The 24,371-nt window shown below is 35.4% G+C and overlaps 1 protein-coding gene across 7 annotated transcripts in view; it reads left to right on the forward strand.

The window, feature by feature from the left end:
* The window catches only part of SMARCA1 (SWI/SNF related, matrix associated, actin dependent regulator of chromatin, subfamily a, member 1), a 69,160-nt gene that overhangs the window by 33,019 nt on the left and 11,770 nt on the right, over positions 1-24,371 (forward strand). For all 7 annotated transcript variants that reach the window (XM_067723678.1, XM_067723680.1, XM_067723679.1 and 4 more), the window contains 6 exons: positions 6,977-7,087; positions 7,349-7,462; positions 16,447-16,569; positions 18,580-18,712; positions 21,256-21,374; positions 21,496-21,708. In XM_067723678.1, the coding sequence (XP_067579779.1) occupies positions 6,977-7,087; positions 7,349-7,462; positions 16,447-16,569; positions 18,580-18,712; positions 21,256-21,374; positions 21,496-21,708 (813 nt within the window). The remainder of the gene's footprint in view (positions 1-6,976; positions 7,088-7,348; positions 7,463-16,446; positions 16,570-18,579; positions 18,713-21,255; positions 21,375-21,495; positions 21,709-24,371) is intronic.

A 24,371-nucleotide genomic window follows, 5' to 3' on the forward strand; every position in this document is an offset into this window, starting at 1 on the left:
TTAAATTTTTTTTTATTGAAGTATAGTTGATTTACAATGTTGTGTTACTTTTAGGTATACAGCAAAGCGATTCAGTTATACATACATATGTATTATTTTCAGATTCTTTTCCCTTATAGGTTATTACAAAATATTGAGTATAGTTCCCTGTGCTGTACAGTAAGTCTTTGTTGGTTATCTATTTTATATGTAGTAGTGTGTATATGTTAATCCCAAACTCCTAATTTATCCTTCCCCTCCTTTCCCCTTTGGTAACCATAATTAAGTGACTTTGGATAATCAGTTTTTTCACCTATCAAATGGAGATTGGAGTAATTACATTATAGAGTAATTAGAACAAAATATGTAGCACTTAGTATTAATTATATTAGTAATAATATTATTGTTAACATATAGTTACTTAAATGCCAGAAGGACTTTGTTACAGGTGGTCTCATTTATAAAAGAATGCCTTGTAATATACTTCATGGACAACAAAGGTCTCTTGAAGAAATGGGAATTTTATTTATTTTGTCTGTTTAAACTGAAATTATGGCTGTAATTTTAAAAACTTTTAATTTTCAAATGACTTCAGACTTTATTGCAAAAACTAGTAAAGAGTTCACATATATCCTTCACTCAGCTTCCCCTAATGTTAACAATTTACTTAATCATATTACAGTGATCAAGTCCAGGAAATTAACATGTTTTCCCCCTAATGTCCTCTCCCTGTGTCAGGGTTTATAATCCAGGATCCCACATTGCAGTTTTTAAAAACAGAGTTTTATTTTTAAGAGCAGTTTTAGGTTCACAGCAAAATCAAGTGGAAAATACAAAGACTTCCCATATTCCATCTGCCTCCCTCCAACAGCTTCCTCCACTGTCAACATCCCACACCAGTGGAACCTACACTGACATCATTATCATTCAAAGTCCATCGTTTACATTAGGATTCACTTTTGGTGTTGTACAGTCTGTGGGTTTGGATAAATGTATAAATGACTGGTATCCACCATTATGATATCCAGAATAGTTTCACTGCCCTAAAAACCCTCTGTGTGCTGCCTGTTAATCCCACCCTCCCGTCAACCCCTAGCAACAACTGATCTTTGCACTTTCTCCATAGTCTTGCCCTTTCCAGAATATTATATAGTTGGAATCATACAGTATGTAGCCTTTTCCAATTGGCTTCTTTCACTTAGTAATATGCATTTAAAGTTCCTTCATGTCTTTTCATGGCTTGATAGCTCATTTCTTTGTAGTGTTGAGTTATATTCCATTTTCTGGAGGTACTACAGCTTATTTATGCATTTATCTACTGAAGGACATCTTGGTTGCTTCCAAGTTTTGATAATTATGAATAAAGCTGCCATAAACATTTATGTGCAGGTTTTTGTGTGGACATAGATTTTCAACTCCTTTGGGTAAATCCCAAGGAGCACGATTGTTGGATTGTATGGTAAGAGTATGTTTAATTTTGTAAGAAACTGCCAGCCTGTGTTCCAAAGTGGCCATACTATTTTACATTCCCGTGGGCAGTGAATGAGAGTTCCTGTTTGCGCCACATTCTCACCAGCATTTGGTGTTGACAGTGTTCTGGATTTTTGCCATTTTAGTAGGTGTGTAGTAGTATGTCTTTGTTTTAGTTTGCATTTCACTCATGACATATGATGGGGAGCATCTTTTCATTTGCTTATTTGCCATCTGTATATTTCATCGGGGAAGTGTCTCCTCAGATCTTTCGCCCATTTAAAAATCAGAATGGTTGTTTTCTTATTGTTGAGTTTTAAGAGTTCTTTGTATATTTTGGATAATAGTCTCTTATCAGATATGTCTTTTGCAAACAATTTCTCCCAGTCTGTGGCTTGTCTTCTCATTCTCTTGACCCACATTGCATTTTGTTGCTGTGTCTCCTTGGTCTCTTCTAATCTGTGATAGTTCTCAGTCTTTCTTTGTTTTTCATGACTCTTGAAGAGTATTGTTCAGTTGTCTTGTAGTTTGAATCTCACTTTGGGGTTGTTCGACATTTTTTTCATGATTTGATTGACATTATGCATTTTTAGCAAGAATGTGTTGGAAGGGATGTTACGTCTTTCTCAGTACATCATACCAGGGAACATATGACATCACTATGTCATGTTACTGGGGACAGTAACCTTAGTCACGTTGTTGAGGTGATGTCTGCTGGCTTTTTCCACTGTAGAGTTCCCATTTTTCCCTTTGTAATTGATAAGTATCTTGGTGGGGGGAGATACGCCTCAAATTTTTGCCCACTGGTTTTAGCATCTCTTGGTGGAGTTTGCCTGCAATAGTTATTGCGGTGTTTACTTAACGGTAATTTTGTATTTCCTTCATTCCATCTACATTTATTAATTGGGATTTTTCTGTAAGGAAGAGCTGTCCCTTCTCCCCATTTATTTATGTACTCTTTTATTTATATCAACATGGACTCAAGGAGAGTTATTTTTTGAGTTATAATACAATTCTATCATTTTTATTTTGTTACTCAAATTGTTCTATAAAGCTGTTAAATTTTTTAACTGACAGAATGAATTTTTTAAAATAAAAAAGCTTATTCTTAGGTATTGATTTTACTGAAAAATCAGAGGTGAGCCATTTTAATTTGCATTGCAACTAGTATGTTGATAATGCTTTGTTGCTGTCATTATTTCTGGTTAGTTTTTAGTATCTTGACCAAAATCTATGTGGTTATTCTATCTATAACCTTAATTCAGACTACTTATGGCTTACTCTGAGGAGATGGAGGTGACAGCCTGCATACACAGAGAGCAAACTGCCTTCCTAATATGCTTTTTAGATCTCATTATGTGATATGAATTTTATTAATTTTACAATTATTCCCTTGGGCTTATTGTTATTATAAGTGTTTTATAAAGTAACAGTGAAAAGTCTAAATATCAGTGGTGCTTCCTACCTACTTTCTTAGAGGAAAATTAGGCTTAGTAAAATATTTGTCCATTTCTAATATAATAAGTTTTCCTGTGTTTCTAATTCTAGCAAAATAATGATGTACAGATATAAAGAAATTTTGATGATAACAATTATGATGACTTTTATAATTGACTGACTAAATCAGATTTTTTTCTGAATATTCTGAGTTGAAATTATATTTTTATTATGTCTTTCCATATTTTCTAGATAGGTTCATAAAATAAGTTCATACTGTCCTTTGAAGAGAATTGAAAACCTGCAAGAATGTTGTTCATACATATGGAAATTGCACAGTGAGGTAGATTTTTATATAAGATTTATCGAACCAGTTGCATTAGTTTATAACCATACCTGGTGAATTAAGTCATAATGACTGAAATTGATTCTGAATAAATTAACCTGAATAAGTTTGTATTAATGTAGTCTTATCTAAAACAAACTAATTTAGCATGATTTATTCTGTTTTTGAAAATCCAGGAATTGGCCTTTAATACTTATTTCACATTTGAATATCTAAACCTTCAAACAAGTATAGGTTAAATGGCCAAATACATTACTTTTAGAAAGTTAAGTTATTATTGATTTTTCATCCCAATCGAGACAAATAAATATTGGTTATTAAAAAATATCTTTTCGGGCTTCCCTGGTGGCGCAGTGGTTGAGAGTCCGCCTGCCGATGCAGGGGACATGGGTTCGTGCCCTGGTCTGGGAAGATCCCGCATGCCGCGGAGCGGCTAGGCCTGTGAGCCATGGCTGCTGAGCTTGTGCGTCCGGAGCCTGTGCTCTGCAATGGGAGAGGCCGCAACAGTGAGAGGCCCGCGTACCGCAAAAAAAAAAAAAAAAATCTTTTCTATTACTGTCATCTCACATTAACCCATCTGAGGGGAAAAACAAAACAAAACTCATCATGTTACATAACTCACATTATCCATCTCGTGAACTTTTAGAGGTAAAAGAGACATTTAGTCTAACCTTGTTTGTGATTAAGAAATCCCATCGATAACATCTAGGACAGTTATCTAGCCTCTGTTTTTTTTTCTTCCCCCCATCCAACCTCTGGTTGAACTCGGTATTGTTGGGATTCTTATTCAGGATATTTCATTTCACTGTGTTATATTCTCTGGTTCTCAGAATACTTCTATTTTTTAAAAAATATTTATTTGGTTGCACCGGGTCTTAGTTGTGGCACACAGGCTCCTTAGATGAGGCAGGCGGGCACCTTAGTTGTGGCACGTGGGCTCCTTAGTTGAGGCAGGTGGGCTTCTTAGTTGTAGCATGCAAAAAACTCTTAGTTGTGGCATGCAAACTCTTAGTTGCAGCATGCATGTGGGATATAGTTCCCTGACCAGGGATTGAACCTGGGCCCCCTGCATTGGGAGCACAGAGTCTTATCCACTGTGCCACCAGGGAAGTACCTCAAAATACTTCTTATTTGGCTTATAAGCTCCTTGGTGGAAGAGATTGTTTTATTCACTTTTGTATCCTTGACACTTGCAAATAGGTACTTAAGACATATTTGTTAAATTATATTGAGTAGCAATCTACTTTCTTGTGACTTTCCATGTTGGTTTTAATCTTATAGATCAACAAAGAACATTTTTTTCTATCTGATAGACTTTTCCATATGTGGATGCCACCATTTTGTCTTTAGTCTTTAGTTCTCTAGACACAGAGTTTATGATTTCTAACCATTCTAGTCATCTTAGTTTATCTTCCACTCTTAAAATGTGATAACAAGGTTAGAACTCAGCCTGTAGATGAGGTCAAATAGAGTGGGACCATTAATTGTATTGGATTGGCCAAAAAGTGCCTTCGGTTTTTAAGTAAAAATAAAAGACACATTTTTCATTTTCACCAAGAACTTCATTGAACAACGTATTCACCCTGTTGTTTCACTACCTTCTGGCATTTTTCAGGCAACTTCATAATTCCATCTTCCCAAAACTTTTTATCTTTTTGAGCAGAGAACTGTTCGAGGTTCCTTCTACAGTCTTCCAGGGAATTGAAATTTTTTTCCATTAAGAGAATTTTGTAAAGACCAAAATAATTGGAAATCTGAAGGTGCAATGTCTGCTGAATACGGCAGATGAATCAGAACTTCCCAGCCAGGCTGTAACAGTTTTTGTCTGGTCCTCAAAGAAACATGCGGTCTTGTGTTACCCTGATGGAAGATTATGCATTTTCTGTTGACTAATCATCGAGTGCTGCTTTCAGTTGGTCTAATTGGGAGCAGTACTTGTTGGAATTAATCATTTGGATTTCCAGAAGGAGCTCATAACAGAGGACTCCCTTCCAATCCCACCATATACACAACATCACCTTCTTTGGATGAAGACTGACCTTTGGTGTGGTTGGTGGTGGTTCATTTCACTTGCCCCACGATCTCTTCCATTCCACATTACTGTACAGTACCCACTTTTCATCACCCGTCACAATTTGTTTTAAAATGGAACATTTTCATTATGTTTAAGTAGAGCGGAAATATGGTCAAGAAGGTTTTTTTCGCTTAACTTATGTGGAACTCAAACATCAAAGCGATTCACATAACCAACCTAGTGCAAATATTTTCAGTGCTTGATTTGGATATTTTGAGTATGTTGGCTACCTCCCGCATGGTATACTGTTGATTGTTCTCAATAACTCGATTTGATCGCTATCAACTCCAACTGGTCTACCTGACTGTGGAGCATCGTCCAGTGAGAAATCTCCAGCATGAAACTTCGCAAACCACTTTTGACACGTTCGATCAGTCACAGCACCTTCTCCATACACTGCACAAATCTTTTTTTTTTTTTTGCGTTTCTACCTTTCTTGAAAAATAACGTATAATATGCTGGAAATGTTGCTTTTTTTCTTCCATCTTCAATGTTAAAATGGCTACACAAAAATTCACCAATTTTGATAAGTCTTTTTTTTTAAATGCATGCTGATATGACAGCTGTCACATACAATCTAACAGAATTATTTCCAATGAAGTTAAAGACAAGTAAGTGCTACTAGAGCCATCTTACAGAAAAAACCAAACAAAACTTTTAGCCAGCCCAATAGATTAATGGCCTCTTTTGTGTAAAAGTAGTAGGCTAGGCACTGTGAAATCAAGAAAAATATCTGAACTAGAAAAGCATACCTACAGACTCAGAACTTTATATTGTCACTTTTGTATATTGACTTTTAAATTGCATTTTCCAGCTGATATTGGGGTAAAGTTTTGTAAGGCTACCAAATCATTGTTCACACCACTTTGGATATCTAATAATAACTTACATTTAACTCTTGGCAGTTTACCTAATGCTTTCACATATATGGTCACATTTAATCCTCAGAGTAGGTATTATTATTATTCCCATTTTACAGATGGAGAAAATAATTTCTTCAGAGTTATACAGTTGGTAAAGTGGCAGAACCTGGTTTCAAATTCAGGTCTTTCTGATTCCACTGGCTTTTCCCACAGCTACCTTACCAAGAGGTCTTATTTTAAAATTTCTCTTGATTTGAAGGGATATGTGGCTGTCATGTTGATATTTATTATTTATGCCTTTCAGCTATTTTCTAATTCATACACTTAACACAGTTACCAGAATCAATATTAGTCTTCCTCCTATATTAGACGCTATTTATTTATTTTGACATAAAATATTAACCAGATTATGCAAATTCTTCTCAATCACTAAGCAAGAGCTAAGTTTCAAACTTCCTTTAAAAAAAAAAGAAAACCATCCTTGCACTTGCACCTAAACTTGGTATACAGTATGAGGTTTTGGAAGTTGGGATGTATAACTGACTTATAAAGCAAGTTTTTTTTTTAATTGAAGTATAGTTGATTTACAATATTGTGTTAGTTTCAAGTGTACAGCAAAGTGATTTAGTTACTTCTTTTTCAGATTCTTTTGGGGTGCATGTATCTTTTCCAATTAGAGTTTTACAAAGCAAGTTTTGATTCTTCCTAATGGCTTTGGTTTTCTCGCACTTCTACAACCTTGATGTGCTTGATATTTATAAAAAAATTTGGAATTATTAAACTCCTCATTCTTGTTTTCGTGTATAGCTTGGAATGGTGGAATGGATTGAACCTCCCAAACGAGAACGCAAAGCCAACTATGCGGTGGATGCCTACTTCAGAGAGGCTTTACGTGTTAGTGAGCCAAAGATTCCAAAGGTAAAGCAGTATGAGGCCAGGTTTTATGTCCTACAGTAGAATTGTCTCGTAACGTGGTCTCTGATTCAGATTTACTTATATTAGTGCTAAATCTTAGTCCCTAAAATATAACAATACAGAAAAGTACTTGATATGCTCCAGCCATATAAATGGATTCCATTGTATTTATTTTTCTATATATAAAAGAAATAATAAAAGATAAGTGTGTTCACTTCATGTACTGAAAACAAATATATATGTAATGCATTTTCTCCCCCGCAGGCTCCACGACCTCCAAAACAGCCAAATATTCAGGATTTTCAGTTTTTCCCACCACGCTTATTTGAGCTCCTCGAAAAGGAAATTCTTTATTATAGGAAGACCATAGGCTATAAGGTAATTTTTCAGTTTTTTGGATTAGCATAATACAATCTTTTAAGCTAATATAATGTATCAAGCTAGACTAGAAAGTGTTCCATTTTAATGTGAGAGAACTTAAGAGTAAGTCAAAATAGTGGTGTTTTTAAAACCAAAGAGGGGGTTTAACTAGAAGCAAAGCATCAAGCTACCCAATCACCAGTAAGATCATCACTAAATGAGATTAGTGGAGAATTATCCAATATTTCAAAATAGTAATACCATTTTAATAATTCTCGTATTCAGGTGCTCGAAGAATATGTAGAATAAACAATAGGTATGTGTTTAAATAGAAGTGAATGTATAATAGATGATAGGAAATGTTTGATTATTTTCCTCAAAATGACCAAGAAATAGTATTTTTGTGTTTATTGCTCGTAGATTGATAGAAGCCCTGTTGGTGGTTAGTAGATTGTGATCACTTAGGTGTTAAAATAATGATAAACACGATAATGAATTATGGAACTTAAAAATGATCTTTTGGAATTCAAATTTCTTACTTATATAGGTAGATAAGAACCCGTTTGTAGTGAGTGAAATATAATGTCTGTCATACTTACAGCTATCACATTGAGAGATTAAGCATACCAGGTTATTTCTGTATGTTGAAATTGGCTTCCTAGTGAGTGGAAAGGGATGACCAAATAATAGTCAATAGTATGAACAAAATTATAAAAGTATTAACACTGTTATAATTTTATGAAGATTTATGTTTTATGAATTGGAAGCTGTGTTTTAAAATTTATTTTGTGAACTTTTATCACAAGTGGAACTGTGACCAGTTATTTTGATTAGTAACTGTAATATGCCTAGAAAAGCTCCATATATATATAAGATATTTAGTTAGTTAGTATTTTCGAACTGAGGGAAGAGATATGGGGACATATGTATATGTATAACAAACTCACTTTGTTACAAAGCAGAAACTGACACACTATTGTAAAGAAGTTATACTCTAATAAAGATGTTAAAAAAATATTTTGGAACTGAATGAATCTCTAGAGTGTTTCTACTATTTGTCCAAAGTGGGAGCACTGTCATTTGAAATAGAGCAAAAAAGTTTTGCTTGCTATTTATGTACCAAAGTTTAGATATATATAAATAGGGACAAGAAACTTAAGGTGAATATAAGTGGAAATATATATAAATAGGAACAAGAAAGTTAGGGTGAATATAAGTATAAAAATATATAAAGTGGTTAGTTATAATCTGGTTAGGGAAATATGATTAAATTTGAATGTATTTAACCAACAGGACTGGATAAAATCCTTCTTAGGAAGTTGTAGAAGAGTACAGGAATCATGGTTGAACATCGGATCAGGCATAAAACCAGTTTCAAAGAAAGTGAAAACAGCGATATGGTAGAAGAAACAGGCAAGTTATAGGTTTAAAATGTAAAATAAAAATAGTAAAATTAATAAAGTAGTGAATAAGATTTCACAAGGTAAACAAATATATACATGATCCCACTAAGAATTATTAAACATTTTAGGTTTAGATCATTATTTTCTGTTAACTTTTATTGTCTATTATTAGTGAGACTTAAAGGAGAATTAGATTGAAATGTTAGACCCCAGTAATCAACCAAATATCTGTGTAGAGCATCTTATAATTGAATAAATGTTTTACCACATACTTCATTTGATTTCTTAGAAACCCTGCGAGATAGGTGTTATTATCACCTCTATATAATAGGTGAGGAAACAAGTTCAGTGAGGTTAAATGACTTGTTCAAGGTCAGGTAGCTAACAGAGTTGCCAAGGGTGCTGGTCTCAAACACAGGTTCTGAGCATTCAAATGCTATGCTCTTTCCACTCAGACATTCTGGGCTATTTCTGCATCTGACATAACTCTGCTTCTTTCTGCAGCCCTAAATAAGGACTGTGTTTACAGTGGTTTGACATGTTGTTTGGGAGGTGAGCCAAGTGGTAGTCAAGTAGCAGCAATAAAAAAATCACCTCTGCTAATATAACTGTTTATGCTCCTTCTTTGGAGATACTGAAATTCTGTTCCCTGTGATAATACAGTGCCCACCACATTCTCGCCACAGCTCTGGTTTTAATGTAGATAGTGCCTTTCATTACAGGCGGTTTGTGGTTAAGGGTCAGGGTCTTACATGACAGTTGGGTGGTGGCCAGCTGGAAGGAGATGGAGGAGAGAGGAAACCTTAGAAGAGGGAGGAATGAAGGGACAGCTGCGAAGGGTGATAGGAAGGAGGAAGGTGCAAGAAGAGAGGAAAGGGATGAGTGAGCAGAGGGGAGATGGCACGGCATCCATGCTGTGGCACCTTACTGTTTTCTGTTCCTCACCTCCCGGAGAGAAGTGACTGGAGAGGGGGTGTGAGTGAAAGGAGGACTGTTTTTCATTTAATACGTATTTATCGAGTGCTCCCCTATGCCAGGTCCTATGTCAAGGTCTGAGGATAAACTGACGAATAAGACAGTGGGGGTTCCTCAGTGCACAGTTCTAATGGAGGAGACAGACATTAAGCTGAAAGCACAGCGTAGTGACGTTACTTGTTTTCAGTACTTACAAAGGGTGCTACGAGGGATCATAACGTGGGTATCTAGTGTGGAGTGGGAGATCAGGGAGGTGGTCCCTAAGGACCACCATTTAAGTTGAGATCAGAGAGATGCACAGGAATTAGCCAAGTGAAGTGTGGGACAGAAGCGTTCAGGTGGGGGAGCCACAGGTACAAAGGTGTTGTGGTAGGAAGGAGGATTGCCCCTTCAGAAACTGAAAGAAGGCCAGTGTTGCTAGGGAGTGGTGAGAAGGAGAATGACTTGAGATGAAACTGGTGAGTTGGTTGAGTTGGATCAAGTGGAGCATTGAACATTAATTATAGGTCATATTAATTAGGTTGAACTTCAGAGCAAAGAAAGCCTTTGAGATGTTTTTAAGGCAAAGGGGTAGGTGGGTGATGGAATAATAACAGCAGATAGTTATTTAGTCCTTACTTGTGTTGCTTACTCTTCTTAGTTGTTGAGAAATGATTAGCTCAGTATTCTCAGAAGAGCCCTGGAACTACATACCCATTTTACAGGTGGGGAAACTGAGGCATACGGAGGTTGAGTAATTTGCCCTGAGTAATTTGCTCAAGGTCAAGCCACTTATAAGAGGTAGAATATGATCAGACTTACATTTTTAAAAATCACTCTGGCTGGGCTTCCCTGGTGGCGCAATGGTTGAGAGTCCGCCTGCCGATGCAGGGGACGCGGGTTCGTGCCCTGGTCCGGGAAGATCCCACATGCCGCGGAGCGGCTGGGCCCGTGAACCATGGCTGCTGAGCCTGCGCGTCCGGAGCCTGTGCTCCGCAATGGGAGAGGCCGCAACAGTGAGAGGCCTGCGTACCGCAAAAAAAAAAAAAAAAATCACTCTGGTTGCAACACAGAGAATGGTGAGTTTCTCCAGGGAAACCAGCCAGGAGGCTGCTGCAGTGTGAAGATGCAAAGATGGTGGTGGCTGGGAGTGTGGTGGTGGCAGTGGGGGTGGAAGAAGAATCGACCCCCTACCACTCCACTCCTAGCCCCAGGCTCTCCTCAGCCCCATCCTGGATTGCCTTTGTACTGTCTTAAGACTTGCCTTGATCCTCTGTATGCCTACTTAGCTGGGGATTTACAAGACAAAGAAGAATACATTCTGGATGTTGGTTCTTTCTGAACCTTGTCTCTTCCATTCTTTACCAGGGGCTACAGACCTGAGCTAAGGTGGGTGCTTTAATTGGGTGGGTCTTGTGTTTGAGTACAGTTGTCCCTTGGTATCTGCGGGACATTGGTTCCAGAAGCCCACAAAGATACCACGATCCGTGAATGCTCAAGTCTCATATAAGATGGCGTAGTATTTGCATGTAACCTATGCAAATTCGCCCATATATTTTACATCATCTCTATATTACTTATAATACCTAATACAATGTGATTGCTATGTAAATAGGTATAAATACAATGTGAATCCTATGTAAATAGTTGCCAGCATGCAGCAGATTTAAGTTTTGCTTTTTGGAACTTTCTGCAATTTTTTCCTCAAATGTTTTTGATCTGAGGTTGCTTGAATCCACAGATGCAGAGCCCGCGGATACGGAGGGCTGACTGTATAGACAGATGAGCATGGCATGTTAATCACTTGGAAAAGCTTCCTATAAAGGACGATATGATATTGATAAGTGTTGGGCATATCTTCTCAAGGATTCCTAGCATTGATTTTTTTCCCCCCTACTAAACCGCCAGAAAACTAACCCAAGCCACAATATGAATGGAACAATAGTTTGTTCTCAGATGAACAGGACTGCTGTAGTGGAGTTTCCTGATATTCTCTACGTAGTTAGGTTCTCAAAAAGGGACTCCTTTCCCTCTTTCTGCTTAAATGATTGTTAGCTCAGGGGAGGGAGGTTTTGTCTGAAGCTGGGGGCATTGTGGTGCATGGTTCCATTTTGTCCATTTTGAGTCCCCACTGTCACATTCTGTAGTGACTTGGAGTGTGGTTAGTGAAGGGCTCAGTAGGCTTGAAGCAGTTGGTAAACAGCATTTTTCTTCAGGGCCTGCTTATTTGCATTTTTATTTTCTGTTTTGTTTTTTCCCCTCAATACTCAGCACAACAAGGTCACAGCAGTATTCCTGATAATAAGATCTGGAATTAAAGAGTTCTGTTTTATTTGAGGCTGAGAGAAGTAGTTGTTTGTTTTGTCCTAACCACTTGGTAGATAGCTGTGCATTATGTGCCAATTTTCCCTGCTGTCTAAGCTCTGACCTTGTTGCAGGTTAGACGTATTCAGAAGCTTCATTGCTCTTGTGACTTAAAGGAGTTACTTAATGCTTTTAATCACTTGCTCACTAAAACCCTTCCATTGGAAGAAGGTGACTGAATTGATATTTCAATTGCAGAAGTTTAAAAATCCGGAGTATCCAAAAGTCCCGTTGAGTCTAAGACATGGAGTGAAAGAGTTTTGCCATATTAGAAGCTGAAGAAAGCTGTAGGACATTCTAATATATATCTTCAATAAAAATTCTTCGGGAGGGGATATAAACATTTGACAAATGCAGGAAGTTCTATAATCTTTGTGAGTTTCCGTAATGTGTCATTGTGGGCCACCTGTTTTGTTGTGGTAGAATTAAAATACAGTGAGCTGATTTCAGGTTACTACTTTTATTTTGTGTGTTGTCACATTTAATTCAGTATTCCATATTTCTATGAAATGTTTGCTGAAGCTCCTAAGAAGCAAGGCCCCCCAAAAAGTTTTTCACTTTTCCATGGAACATAACTCTTAATCAGAAATTCCTTACTATCTGACTAGAAATCCAAATAATAATTGAGTTGTTTCCTTGAAAGATAACTTCTTGTATATTAAGTGTTACTGGGGGTCATCAGTAATATATACAGTATGAGTACTTGAGATACCATCTAGGTATCTGTTTAGTACTATTGGCCTATAATTCGTCTACTTAATTCTTTTATAGCACTTTGAAATCACTCTAGGAAGCTAAATGTCGATAAAACCTCATGAGGTAAAAAATGAATACCTTTTAAAAATAATAAATATTAAGAAGGAGATTATTTGTAGGAAGAGATACAGGAATTTAGGAATTACGAGTCATTTCTAATTCTAAAAATTTTAGCAGTTGTTTGAGTAATTTTTAGAACTAAAATTGTAAATGTGGGCTTCCCTGGTGGTGCAGTGGTTGAGAGTCCGCCTGCCGATGCAGGGGACACGGGTTCGTGCCCTGGTCCGGGAAGATCCCATGTGCCGCGGAGCGGCTGGGCCCATGAGCCATGGCCGCTGAGCCTGCGCGTCCGGAGCCTGTGCTCCGCAACGGGAGAGGCCACAACAGTGACAGGCCCGCATACCGCAGAAGAGTTTTAAAAAATTAAAAGAAAAATAAAATTGTAAATGTAACATTGATGAAGTCATTCTAAAGTTTTGCTGTATTAAAAATATGGGCAGTCGATCCTAAAATCTAATGGTATGTTATAATATTCTGATTTTGCCTTTATTAAAGTTCAGGTGGAAAATTTTTAGTATTGAAGATATCTACATAGAATAAAAAGTTCATTTTGTGTGGGTATATTATCCATTTTCTGTCATAAAATTAGATGTTTGTGAAATATTTTGTTAAAGTATGGTTTGTCAGGTATGGAAAGTTTGAAGCATTTTGGTAGAGAAATATCTTAAGATTAAAGAGGTTTTCCTCAATGAAAGTTAAAATTTATGGCCAAAGTAATTTCACCAGCAACTGAAGGGGTCTGTTAAACTTTTAAAGCTATGTCTGTAATTTTTTTCAACATTTTATTATGAAAAATTTCCAAACAGAAAAATGTCAAAATAATTATACAGTAAACACCCATATACACACCACATATATTTTCCAATTTACATTTTACTGTATTTGCTTTATCACCTATTTGTCCATTTCTCCAGCTTTCTATCAAATGGATATCCTTCTTATTTCTTTATGAATTTCAAAGTTGCAGACATAAGTATATTTCACCCGGAAACACTTCAACATGTATATCATTAGCCAGAGTTCAATATTTATTTGATTCTTTTTAAGATAAAAGTTATATACATTGAAATATATAAATCTTGTGTGCCATTTGAATTTTGACAAATGCATACGCCTATATAACTGAAGCCCCTATAAAGATATAGAAAGTGCCCCTTCCCAGTCAATCCTCATATTCATTCCCCAGACACAACCACTGTTCTGATATTATTTTCATCTGTAGATTAGTTTTTTTGTTCCAGAGTTTCACATAAATGGAATCATATATTATGTGTAAGGCTTCTTTCACTTAGCATAGTGTTTTTGAGATTCATCTATGTTGTCCCATTATCAATGGTGCATTCCTTTTTATTGCCGAGTACTATTCCGTTGTAAGGATATACCACAGTTTGCTTATCCAGTCTCTTGTTGATGGACATCTGGACTGCTTTCTGGGTTTTGGCTCTTGTGAGTAAAGCTGCTATAAACATTCTAAAAGTCTTTGTATAGATATGTTAGGAGTGGAATTGCTGGTGTGCCTGTGATTTAAAAGTGGAATTTAGCTATTGAAAAAAGTGATTTTAAATCATGCATATCACTGGACTACATTTCATTTTTAATTTACACCTTCTTTTCCATTTCCATTTGCTACCATCCTAGGCCAGGTGATCATACGTCATTTCTAGATTACAACAGTTTAGCTGGTTCTCTTGCCTCTAGTTGCTTCCTCACTTCAATCCATCCAGCACAAGGCTTGCAGGTGAAAACAGTACTCCTTTGGTGAAAGATCTCCAATGGCTTGCTGTTGCCTACTGTGTAGTTTCAGAAGGCCCTCTAATTCTGTTTCCCCCTGACCTTGTTTCTTATCCCGTCTCAACATAAACCTTATATATGCTCCTTCCTGTTTTTGCCTTACCGTTTTTGCTTTACTGCTCCAGCCTAGAATATTCGTTCTCTCTTCTCCATCTCCCCAAATTCTTAAAGTTCTTAGAGTATAGCTCAGAATTCCGCAGCTAGGTTGTGAGCTCCTTGTGGGCAAGGACCATGTCCACTATTTTTTATATTCCAGTGAACACCTATCATAGTGCTATGGACAAAATAGACATTTAGTCATTACTTACTAATTTGATTGTCTCGTACTGATGATTATGTACAAATGAATCTGTTTTTCAGTATGTCTTTTTAATGCCCAGTTAGTAGGTTTTATATTTAAACAACTATTGGATACAATAGTTTTAAAAATACTTATTTTTAAATTACAATGCTATGATTGAAACTCTATGAAATATGTATGACAATTAGAGAAATGTACTCTAGTATGTATTATAATCATGTTTTAGTAAAACGGTGACTATTTGATACGTCTAGAGGATGAGTCATTTATGATAGGTGTGCCTTCCAAACAGTGGAAGGCTTACTGCCAACCCTGTTCTTGCCATGTTTGATGGATGCTATAAAATGTACTATACATGTTATATACCTGCCCTCGTAAATCAATGTGCTGCATTGTCACTGCAGATGCACATAAAAATGATGTGAGGCTTTGCGCTGAGTGACTTAGTTTATCACTCCATACAATGAATGCTGCTTTATACTGCTGAACTGTATGGGTTGTCTAAGTTCATGGTGACACACTGAGGCCCCTGGGACTACAGTTTTGAGATACAAATGACTGGCTGACTGCTTGCTTCCTTGTAGAGCTGAGCTTCTGTCCTCAGTCTTTTGAACTTGAGCTCTCTTCTTCTCAGTTGCCAGTGTATTGCAGCTCTATATACTATGCAGCGCTGTATAGTATACACTATACCTTCTGTTGCTCACTGCTACTGTAGTTTTTTCCCCTTGACTGCAGGTCCCATCACAGCTGTTTGTGTGCTTTGCTTACCCCTTCCCTCTTATATATAGTCTCTATTTTTTTTTTTTGCTTCTTCATTATCCTGTCACTCTTTCAGTCTTTGCATTTTATGTGAAGATGCTGTCTCTTTCCATATCCTGGAAGGCAATAAAAGTACTCCTTTCTTTTTGCATGTTGAACTGATTAGAGCATTGGATGCAATCTTCAGGTGCATTGCCACTTCTATACCCTGGTCTGTATTGCCAGGTGAATATGGGCTCTTTTTGTACTACCCAACTTTTTGTTTCTGGGCTTGAGATTTTATTGTATAATGTTGGTGTTGGGGATAATGATATTATTATTACCATGCATTACCATATCATAAGGATATTTTGTTCCACAGTGTAATTAAGTCTAGAATATAATGTAGCATTTAGCTGTAACTGGTTTTTAACTGTAAAGTACCACGTGGCACATTTAAGACAGTTCTACTTTGGTAATATCGTGGTAGTAGAAATGTGGAGAGGGTCATGTGTCATTCTGGTATGACTTTATTTTGTTTACTGCTGAACTAACTCTAAATATTGATACAAGTATGTATACCCTTAATTAATTTTTCTCAACAGTTTACTCATAACACACCTCTTGATTCTTAGGTCCCAAGGAATCCTGATATCCCAAATCCAGCTGTGGCTCAAAGAGAGGAGCAAAAAAAGATTGATGGAGCTGAACCTCTTACACCAGAAGAGACTGAAGAAAAGGAAAAACTTCTCACACAAGTAACATATTTTAAGTGATTGAAATACTTCTAGTCAACGAATAGAAAAAAAGATATTATAAATTACACTTACTTTTTATTGTATGGGCCTGGTACCCTGATTGGACACACCAACACAACTCAGGGCTATTTTGTAAACATACATTTAGACCAAATATCCCTATTTTTTTAATTCCTTTTATAGAATACACTCTTTTAGAAATACTAAAAAATATATAAATGCAAAATATAGGTGTCAATTATAAGAAATAAGACATGCATTTTATCAATTATAGTAAAGTCAGTTAATCCACATATGAATCCTGATAGACAGTAATTACTAGCATATTCTTGAAAATTTAAATTTATTTTATTGATTGTGAACTGTCCTCTGAAATTATACTCTACTAATCTTTTATTTATGGAATGATTTCATAATCCTCAAAATGCCTTATATTCTTTCTTGAAAAGAACTTTAATACAATGATGAGAAATTTCTGAAACTATAAAAGGTGCTCATTGTATAGTTAAAAGCTAATAGTTAATAAGTAGGGAACATTTCGATTTGAACAACATATTAATGCTTTCTGGTCATTGTTGCTTTAATGAGTTTTACGAGTGTCATACTTCCAAAATAATCTGTAGAAGATAAAAAGAATTACAGTGCAAAAGATCCTTGGAAAATAATAAAGAAACGTGTACTGTATGATACCACCTTAGTATAGAAAGTAGCCAGCAAGATTTATTTATTCAACAAATTCTTTTGAACAATATGCAAAGCACAGTGCTAGGAAATTTTCCACATTAATTATTGAAAGATAGTTTTTATATTTATATCCTATTTATTATATAGGTCTTTTCTTTGTTATAACATGTAATTTTATTGAATGAAGTTTTACAAATTACATTCATAATTTTTGAGCCACATGCCTGGAAGTCATAAAGTTTAGTTTGAAAATGTAATTGCAACTGGTTGAATATTAGGACTTACCACAGAATAAAGTAAAACATTTAAATATTCATGATTTTTTTTCAAAATTTATTTCCTGAACACAAAAATAAAGTTATGGTCTTAGACTGTTACTTGGCTTGCAGTATATTGTGAATGTACAATATATTGTGAATATACAGTCTCAACTGAGAAATTCCTTTAGTTTGTAATTAGAAACAAAATCAATTTTTTGCCCCTCCTAGTACTTGAAGTCATCTTTAATCACCTTTCTCTACTGCCCTAAATAATTAATCTTTTAAAAAATCATGGGAGTACAAAGGAACAAAATATGGGGTAATCTAAAATCTTTATCAGCTAACGCCTAGGGATAGAGTTTTGCTCTGTCAAGGGTATCACGTTTATGTGGGTGGGGACTTGAGGAGTGGAAGACAAAAATTTGATCTTGTGACTTCAAATAAATACCAAAGAGACTTAAAACACTGATTGGTCGAACTGTTCTATCTTTTAGGAAAGAAATTGAGCAGGCCCCATAACATTCTGTTTATCGAATCCTATTTATGAATATAATTTTGAACAGAAATTATTTGTTCACAGTAGTTTGGAATGATGTAAAGAGCTACAAAAATTTTTCTTCAGTCTTTTTTTTTCCTTCATGTATTTCTTTGATTTAATGCATACACATTTTTTCTTAATTTACATGGGAATAAGTCTGTGAAAAAAATGAAGTACTGGAATATCCAGGACTTCAGCATTTACATTAGTATTTTAATTTTAATGCATTTGTATTTTAATGTAGTAGGCATCTATAAAATACGGAGTTAAAAACTACACAATATCTTGGAGCTATAAATCAGTTTTTAGTACTTGGAGGGAAGTATATTCTCTTCATGATAGAAAAGCAGTTATTAGTAACACTAACTCAACTTTTGATTCCAACATAAAACACCTGGGATTTTATAAGAAGGAAAATTTTAAGCCTTTTGAACTGTTTTTAATGTATCATTGTATAGAACTAAATAGAACAATATTTGGATTGGTTGATTTAACCTCTATTGATGATGCTTAATTTTTTGTTCACAGGGATTCACAAACTGGACTAAGCGAGATTTTAATCAGTTTATTAAAGCTAATGAGAAGTATGGAAGAGATGACATTGATAATATAGCTCGAGAGGTGGAGGGCAAATCTCCTGAGGAGGTCATGGAATATTCAGGTTTGTATACAACTACAAAAATGGTGTTTAATTGTAACCTTATGCATTTCTTTAGTGTCAATTTAATTTTACCTTTGTTCAGAGACCTTTAGACTTTTATGAATAAACTGTAAGTGAAAGTATAAAATATAATTGTATTTCTATGAAAAGATTATAAGATTTATCAAAACAAATTGCTGTGGTTCCTACTAGTTAGCTAATAGAGCCAAGTATAGCACTGATAAAACAAGGGTAGCTATTGGATGAGCACTGGCAAAATGCCTACTTTCCCACGTCTGGAATTTGATCATCTTCTGGGCAAGTCAAGTCTAAGGCTTCAGTTTCAGTGGATGGAATTAGTGTCTTTCTAGGTTGTCCTTGAAGTAGAGAATTCCTATAAGGTCCTTTTAGATCCTCAAACACTCTCAGGGTTCTAGTTTGCTCCAGGCAAGTTATGTGTGGATTCTGCTAACTCCAGGCAAGCTGGAGTGGATCTGAAAAGACTGCTTGAATAAACCTGTTGATTGGTCCTAGAATCAGTTCCTTCTCTTACTTAGCTGTGTCTTTGGTCTTGACCAGAACTAGATTAGGTGCTGAAGCATAATGGAGTTAATATTGATTTCCATGTCACAGTGCATCCAACCTCAGGCTTCTGAAAAGAAATCTTATTAAAATAGGTAAATATGTCTAGTAAATTTTCTTTATGTAGAAGAACATAGGAAGTTTCTAAAATCCAATTAGATTGAGCTCTCAAATTTAGTCTGAATATCAGCTGTATAGAATCTAGGGCATTTTTTTTCCCCATAGAAACAATGTTACAAAGTAGGTTTAGGTTTCTGAGCTAGCCTCTCAAAGCCTATTTAGCCTAACAACTGAAATTCTGCATTTTTGCCATGAAAAATAGTAGGGAGGAAACATTGAAATACTACTAAATAGACCAAAGATTAATATAGATTAGGCACAATTTTTAATTTATTTATAGTGCTAATGCTTGAATAAATCCATGTTTAATTAGAGAACACTTTTTCTTCTTTTGGAAATCTGAAAGGGTCTTCTGGTGATTGCCAGGGACTTGAGAGATGGATTACATTTGAGTTTTTATTTCGTGTAGTATAACATCAAGTCTATGAACGTCCTTTACTTTGATAACAGTATAACATTACTACTACCCTTAAAATTTATCACATAAGTTTAGGACATTTGGGGGCTTAAAGAGGGGAAAAATAGAGGAGAGAGAGAAATTTTAGCAGCAAGAGTTGAATGAAAGGAGTATAAAAGGATATGTGCAGAGAGATTTTCTGAAGTAGAATTTTCTTCAAAAGTTAGGAAGGGGGATAGCATCAGTGTGTAAGAAATTGCAAGAAAAAAATGATTTAAAAAGATATCACGTCGGGACTTCCATGGTGGTCCAGTGGCTAAGACTCCGTGCTCTCAATGCAGGGGGCCTGGGTTCGATCCCTGGTCAGGGAGCTAGATCCCACGTGCCGCAACTAAGACCTGGCGCAGCCAAATGAATAAATAAATATTTTTAAAAAGAGCTTATTTAAAAAAAAATACCATGTCAGATGTTCCCTCAAATTGACAGCAAGCCAGGTAGCATGACTAGCTCAGGGCAGCTTAATTGGGACCAAGTCAGAGGATGGGGAGATTTGAATGAATTTATGTAGTTGGTTGCAATAAAAGATGAAATGGGTACAGTTGGCTGTTTGTGGCATCTTATTCGTAGTAGGCGTTTAAATTGTGTTGAATGAATAAGTGAGAGAATGAATAAATGAATACAGGTGCTTATAAAAATCAGAGTACTGACATTCCTTTCTTGATAGACTCTAAAAATGAAAAAATTTGAGAATGTAGACTATGTCATTAGAGGGCCTCTCACTGAAGTCATAAGATGTGACATTACTGCAGCCAGATCATTTAGCTCATTTATAAAATTTGGGTGACTTGGCTTTCCTTTTTTTTAAAGAGAAAAGGCTATTCCAAGTAAGTTTAAAAAACAAGCTGTATGTCACTGGAAATACTGTAAGAATAGTGAGTGGTTCCAAAAGCGAAGTAACAGTTTCAGTAGAAATTGCTGCTTTATAGGAAGTTTGATTGACCTGTTGATAATAGTTTCGTTTTTATTTTTGCTTGCTAGGAAACTATGTTCTCTAAGTTTATATGACCACCCTGTCTTCTTTTTCACTTTATGTGTTTGGTGCCTTCTATATAATGTTTGAATAAAAGCATAGCTTAAATCAGTATCTGTAGTAATATCTTTTGAAATTCTGGTCATCTGGGATGGATAATTAAAAACTTCGTAATATTTCATGAAAGGAAAATCACTAACCTAAAACCTCCTTGTTGAGGTCTTACTTTTAAATGGAAGGAGGTATTTAATACCCCTCATTTATTACACCTTAGGAGTATTTAATAATTGAACGTATATATACAGATGAATTTGAATCTTAATTATAAACAGTGTAAGTTCACTGTATCCTTTCCTGCTAATTCTTCATTCTACAGTTCCTTGGATTCACTTACTTAAGATGATAGAATTGTAAAGTAATAACTCTGTTTTTCAGCTGTATTTTGGGAACGTTGCAATGAATTACAGGACATTGAGAAAATTATGGCTCAAATTGAACGTGGAGAAGCAAGAATCCAACGAAGGATCAGTATCAAGAAAGCCCTGGATGCCAAAGTAGTATATTTCATAATTGTCGAATTACCAATAGATTGTTTTAATTGATTAAATGGTGATTAGCTTTGACTTATTATTATTGCACATTTAGTCAAAAGCACTATTTTGTTTAAATCTACAGATTGCAAGATACAAGGCTCCATTTCATCAGTTACGTATTCAGTATGGAACCAGCAAAGGAAAGAACTATACTGAGGAAGAAGATAGATTCTTGATTTGTATGTTACACAAAATGGGCTTTGATAGAGAAAACGTGTATGAAGAATTAAGACAGTGTGTTCGGAATGCTCCTCAGTTTAGATTTGACTGGTTTATCAAGTCTAGAACCGCCATGGTACGTATTCCTTTCTTATTTCCTCCAACTTTTTCTTTTGAAAAATTTCAAATATCATACATCCTTTACTTAGATTCTCTAATTCTTAACATTTTGCCACGCTGGCTTTCTCCTCTCACTAGTATATGTGTGTATATACTTATACATACATACATGGCATCTGTCTATAGATATAGAATCTATATATTGTATTCAGAAATACAGATCTGTGCTTTATATTCATTAATCTATATACAGATCTATATTTCTGAACCATTTGAAAGTAAGTCACAGACATCATGAGTGTTCACCTCTAAATACTTCAGCATTTATCTCCTAAATATAAAAATAATATTTTCCTACATGAGCACAGTACCATCATCCTACCTGAAAATGTTAACGTTGCTTCAGTAATGTCATCTAGTATACAGTCCATGTACAGAATTTTCCAGTTGTCCCGAAAGTGTCTCTCATAGCTGTTTTTTTAAATTGATGAGCCAGTCAGGGTTCACATATTGCATTTGGTTGAGTCTCTTTAGTCTCTTCAGTCTACAACTTTCTGTTTTTCGTGACAATGACTTTTTGAAGGTACCCAGACTCATTTTGTAGAATGCCCAACATGTTTCTCATTGTTTGCTCACTGTTAGATTTAGGTTAAGCATTTTCGGCAGGAATGCTGCCTAAGTGATGTGTATTTCTCATTGCATCACATCAGGAGGCTCATTATGTCAGGTTGTCACATTCTTGGTGATGCTGAGTTTGATTACTTGGTTAATATGGTGACCATCAGAGCTCTTCACTTTAAAGGTAGTTTCCCCTTTGTCATGAGGCAGGTGATACTTGAGACTGTGTGAATAACTTAAGGATTTATTTTTAATGAGAAGGAATTGTTGCCTAAGTAGAGTTTTTATAAGAATATTATGAGACAGGATAATTAAGAAGAGATTTTATTTTTAGCTTCATGCAATTTACTGTTACTTTCTAACATGAATTGTGTTCCTGTTAAATCCTAGTGCTGCTTAGCAGTGTTCTTGCTGATATTGAAATAAATGCCACATGTTTTTAATGTTGGCATTGTCAGTCTTTTGTTAGCCGAGGTAATTAAGACAAAAGTAGATTCATACAGCCTAAACATTAAAAGTAACCGGAAACTAACAATCTAAACAGTGAGCATTTTTCTTTAGTTTCTGTCTATCGTAAATGTTTTCTCGGCCAAAAGTTCATAGGGGTGTGAAGCAATGCTGAACATTTTGTTTGACCCATTTTATATTTTCAGTTCAAGTTGAAAAAAGAAAAGAAAAATCTGAGTTGCTATACTGAAGATGCTAATTTTGGTGGATGCTTTATAAGATCAGATATTTCTTAAAATTTTAACACAAATTTAGAGGGTTCCTGGATTGTTACTAGAATGTGTCTGTCAAGTTTATGGAATACATAATGCTGGGAGAGGTAGCAAATACTTTGGATCAAGCCAGAATCCAAAAGGAACTAGAGAAATTGGAATGATGGATTGATTGAATCTCCCTTGCAGCATGACAACTGTAGGGATGAATGTAAAGTGCTCTACTTGTACAAAAGAATAGGAAGAGGTGTATATGTTAATAAGATACAGTAGGAAGAATTGAGAAAAGAATAAAAAAGATAGGAATTAATCTGTAGCATGAAGGGCTGAGGTTGGATGTAGGGAAGAGTTGTTTGACAGGGTTCTTTGGATGGTTGAAATAGATTATTGAAGAACAGTGTTAAATAGCTTTCTATTAGCTTTGAAAATGAGATTCTATTTTGACAGTCTGAAGACTTTGGCAGTGAGCTAGTTGGCCTTTTAAGGTGCCTTCTAGCTCGGTGCATCTATGACCATGTTTAGCAGAGAACTCCTTTCAAAAGCCATGCATTTAAAACTTTTAGCCATTTGGGGTTTTATGTGTGTAATGATCTGATTTAGAGCGGCATCAGCAGCTTGTAAAAGACAAATGCCCACCTGCATTTCTTGATGAATCATGTTTTCGATCATACATGCCCTTTTATGTGATGGAACATTTGCTGAATTTTGAGTATTATTTCAGTGATAGTTTACTAATTTTTTAAAAGGTTGAGTTTAATGCTGTTTTCAGTTTCTGGAAACATTAAAGCAGTCGGATGAAACAGATTCAAAAGAGCAAGGAAAATCTTACATTATTTGTAATATGAACATGACTGTAGAACTACATACATAACCTTATTTCATTTTCCGTGAAGAAACCCAGTGTATTATTAACAACCACTAGATGTCTCTCAACTCCCTTGTAAAGAATCTTTTCTTCCATCTTTCAACAAAACATTTATCTCTTTCTTTACCAAGAGGTTTAAATATCTAATGTATGTTTTCCAAAGAGTGGATATTAACTACATACGTGATTGAAAAATGAAACTTTTATTTTGTCTGTTAAAAATGAAGACAATTCTGTCCTTAATTATGTTCTGGAAGGTGGAATTTATGATTTGTAAAGAATCTTTAAAAACACATAGTAGTTTATTTCATATTAAATATTTTAGTCCAGAGTTTTTGTTAACTTTTCTACTATATTATTTCCCTCCTAGTTAATGGATAATTTTTGCTTATATTTCTGGATTTAGAATATAAGAAATATATTTTAAAATATGCATGAATATATTTAGATCATCTTTTTGGAATGTTTCATGCTAAT

This window comes from Pseudorca crassidens, chromosome X, assembly GCF_039906515.1.
Source record: "Pseudorca crassidens isolate mPseCra1 chromosome X, mPseCra1.hap1, whole genome shotgun sequence".
Taxonomy (NCBI): Eukaryota; Metazoa; Chordata; class Mammalia; order Artiodactyla; family Delphinidae; genus Pseudorca; species Pseudorca crassidens.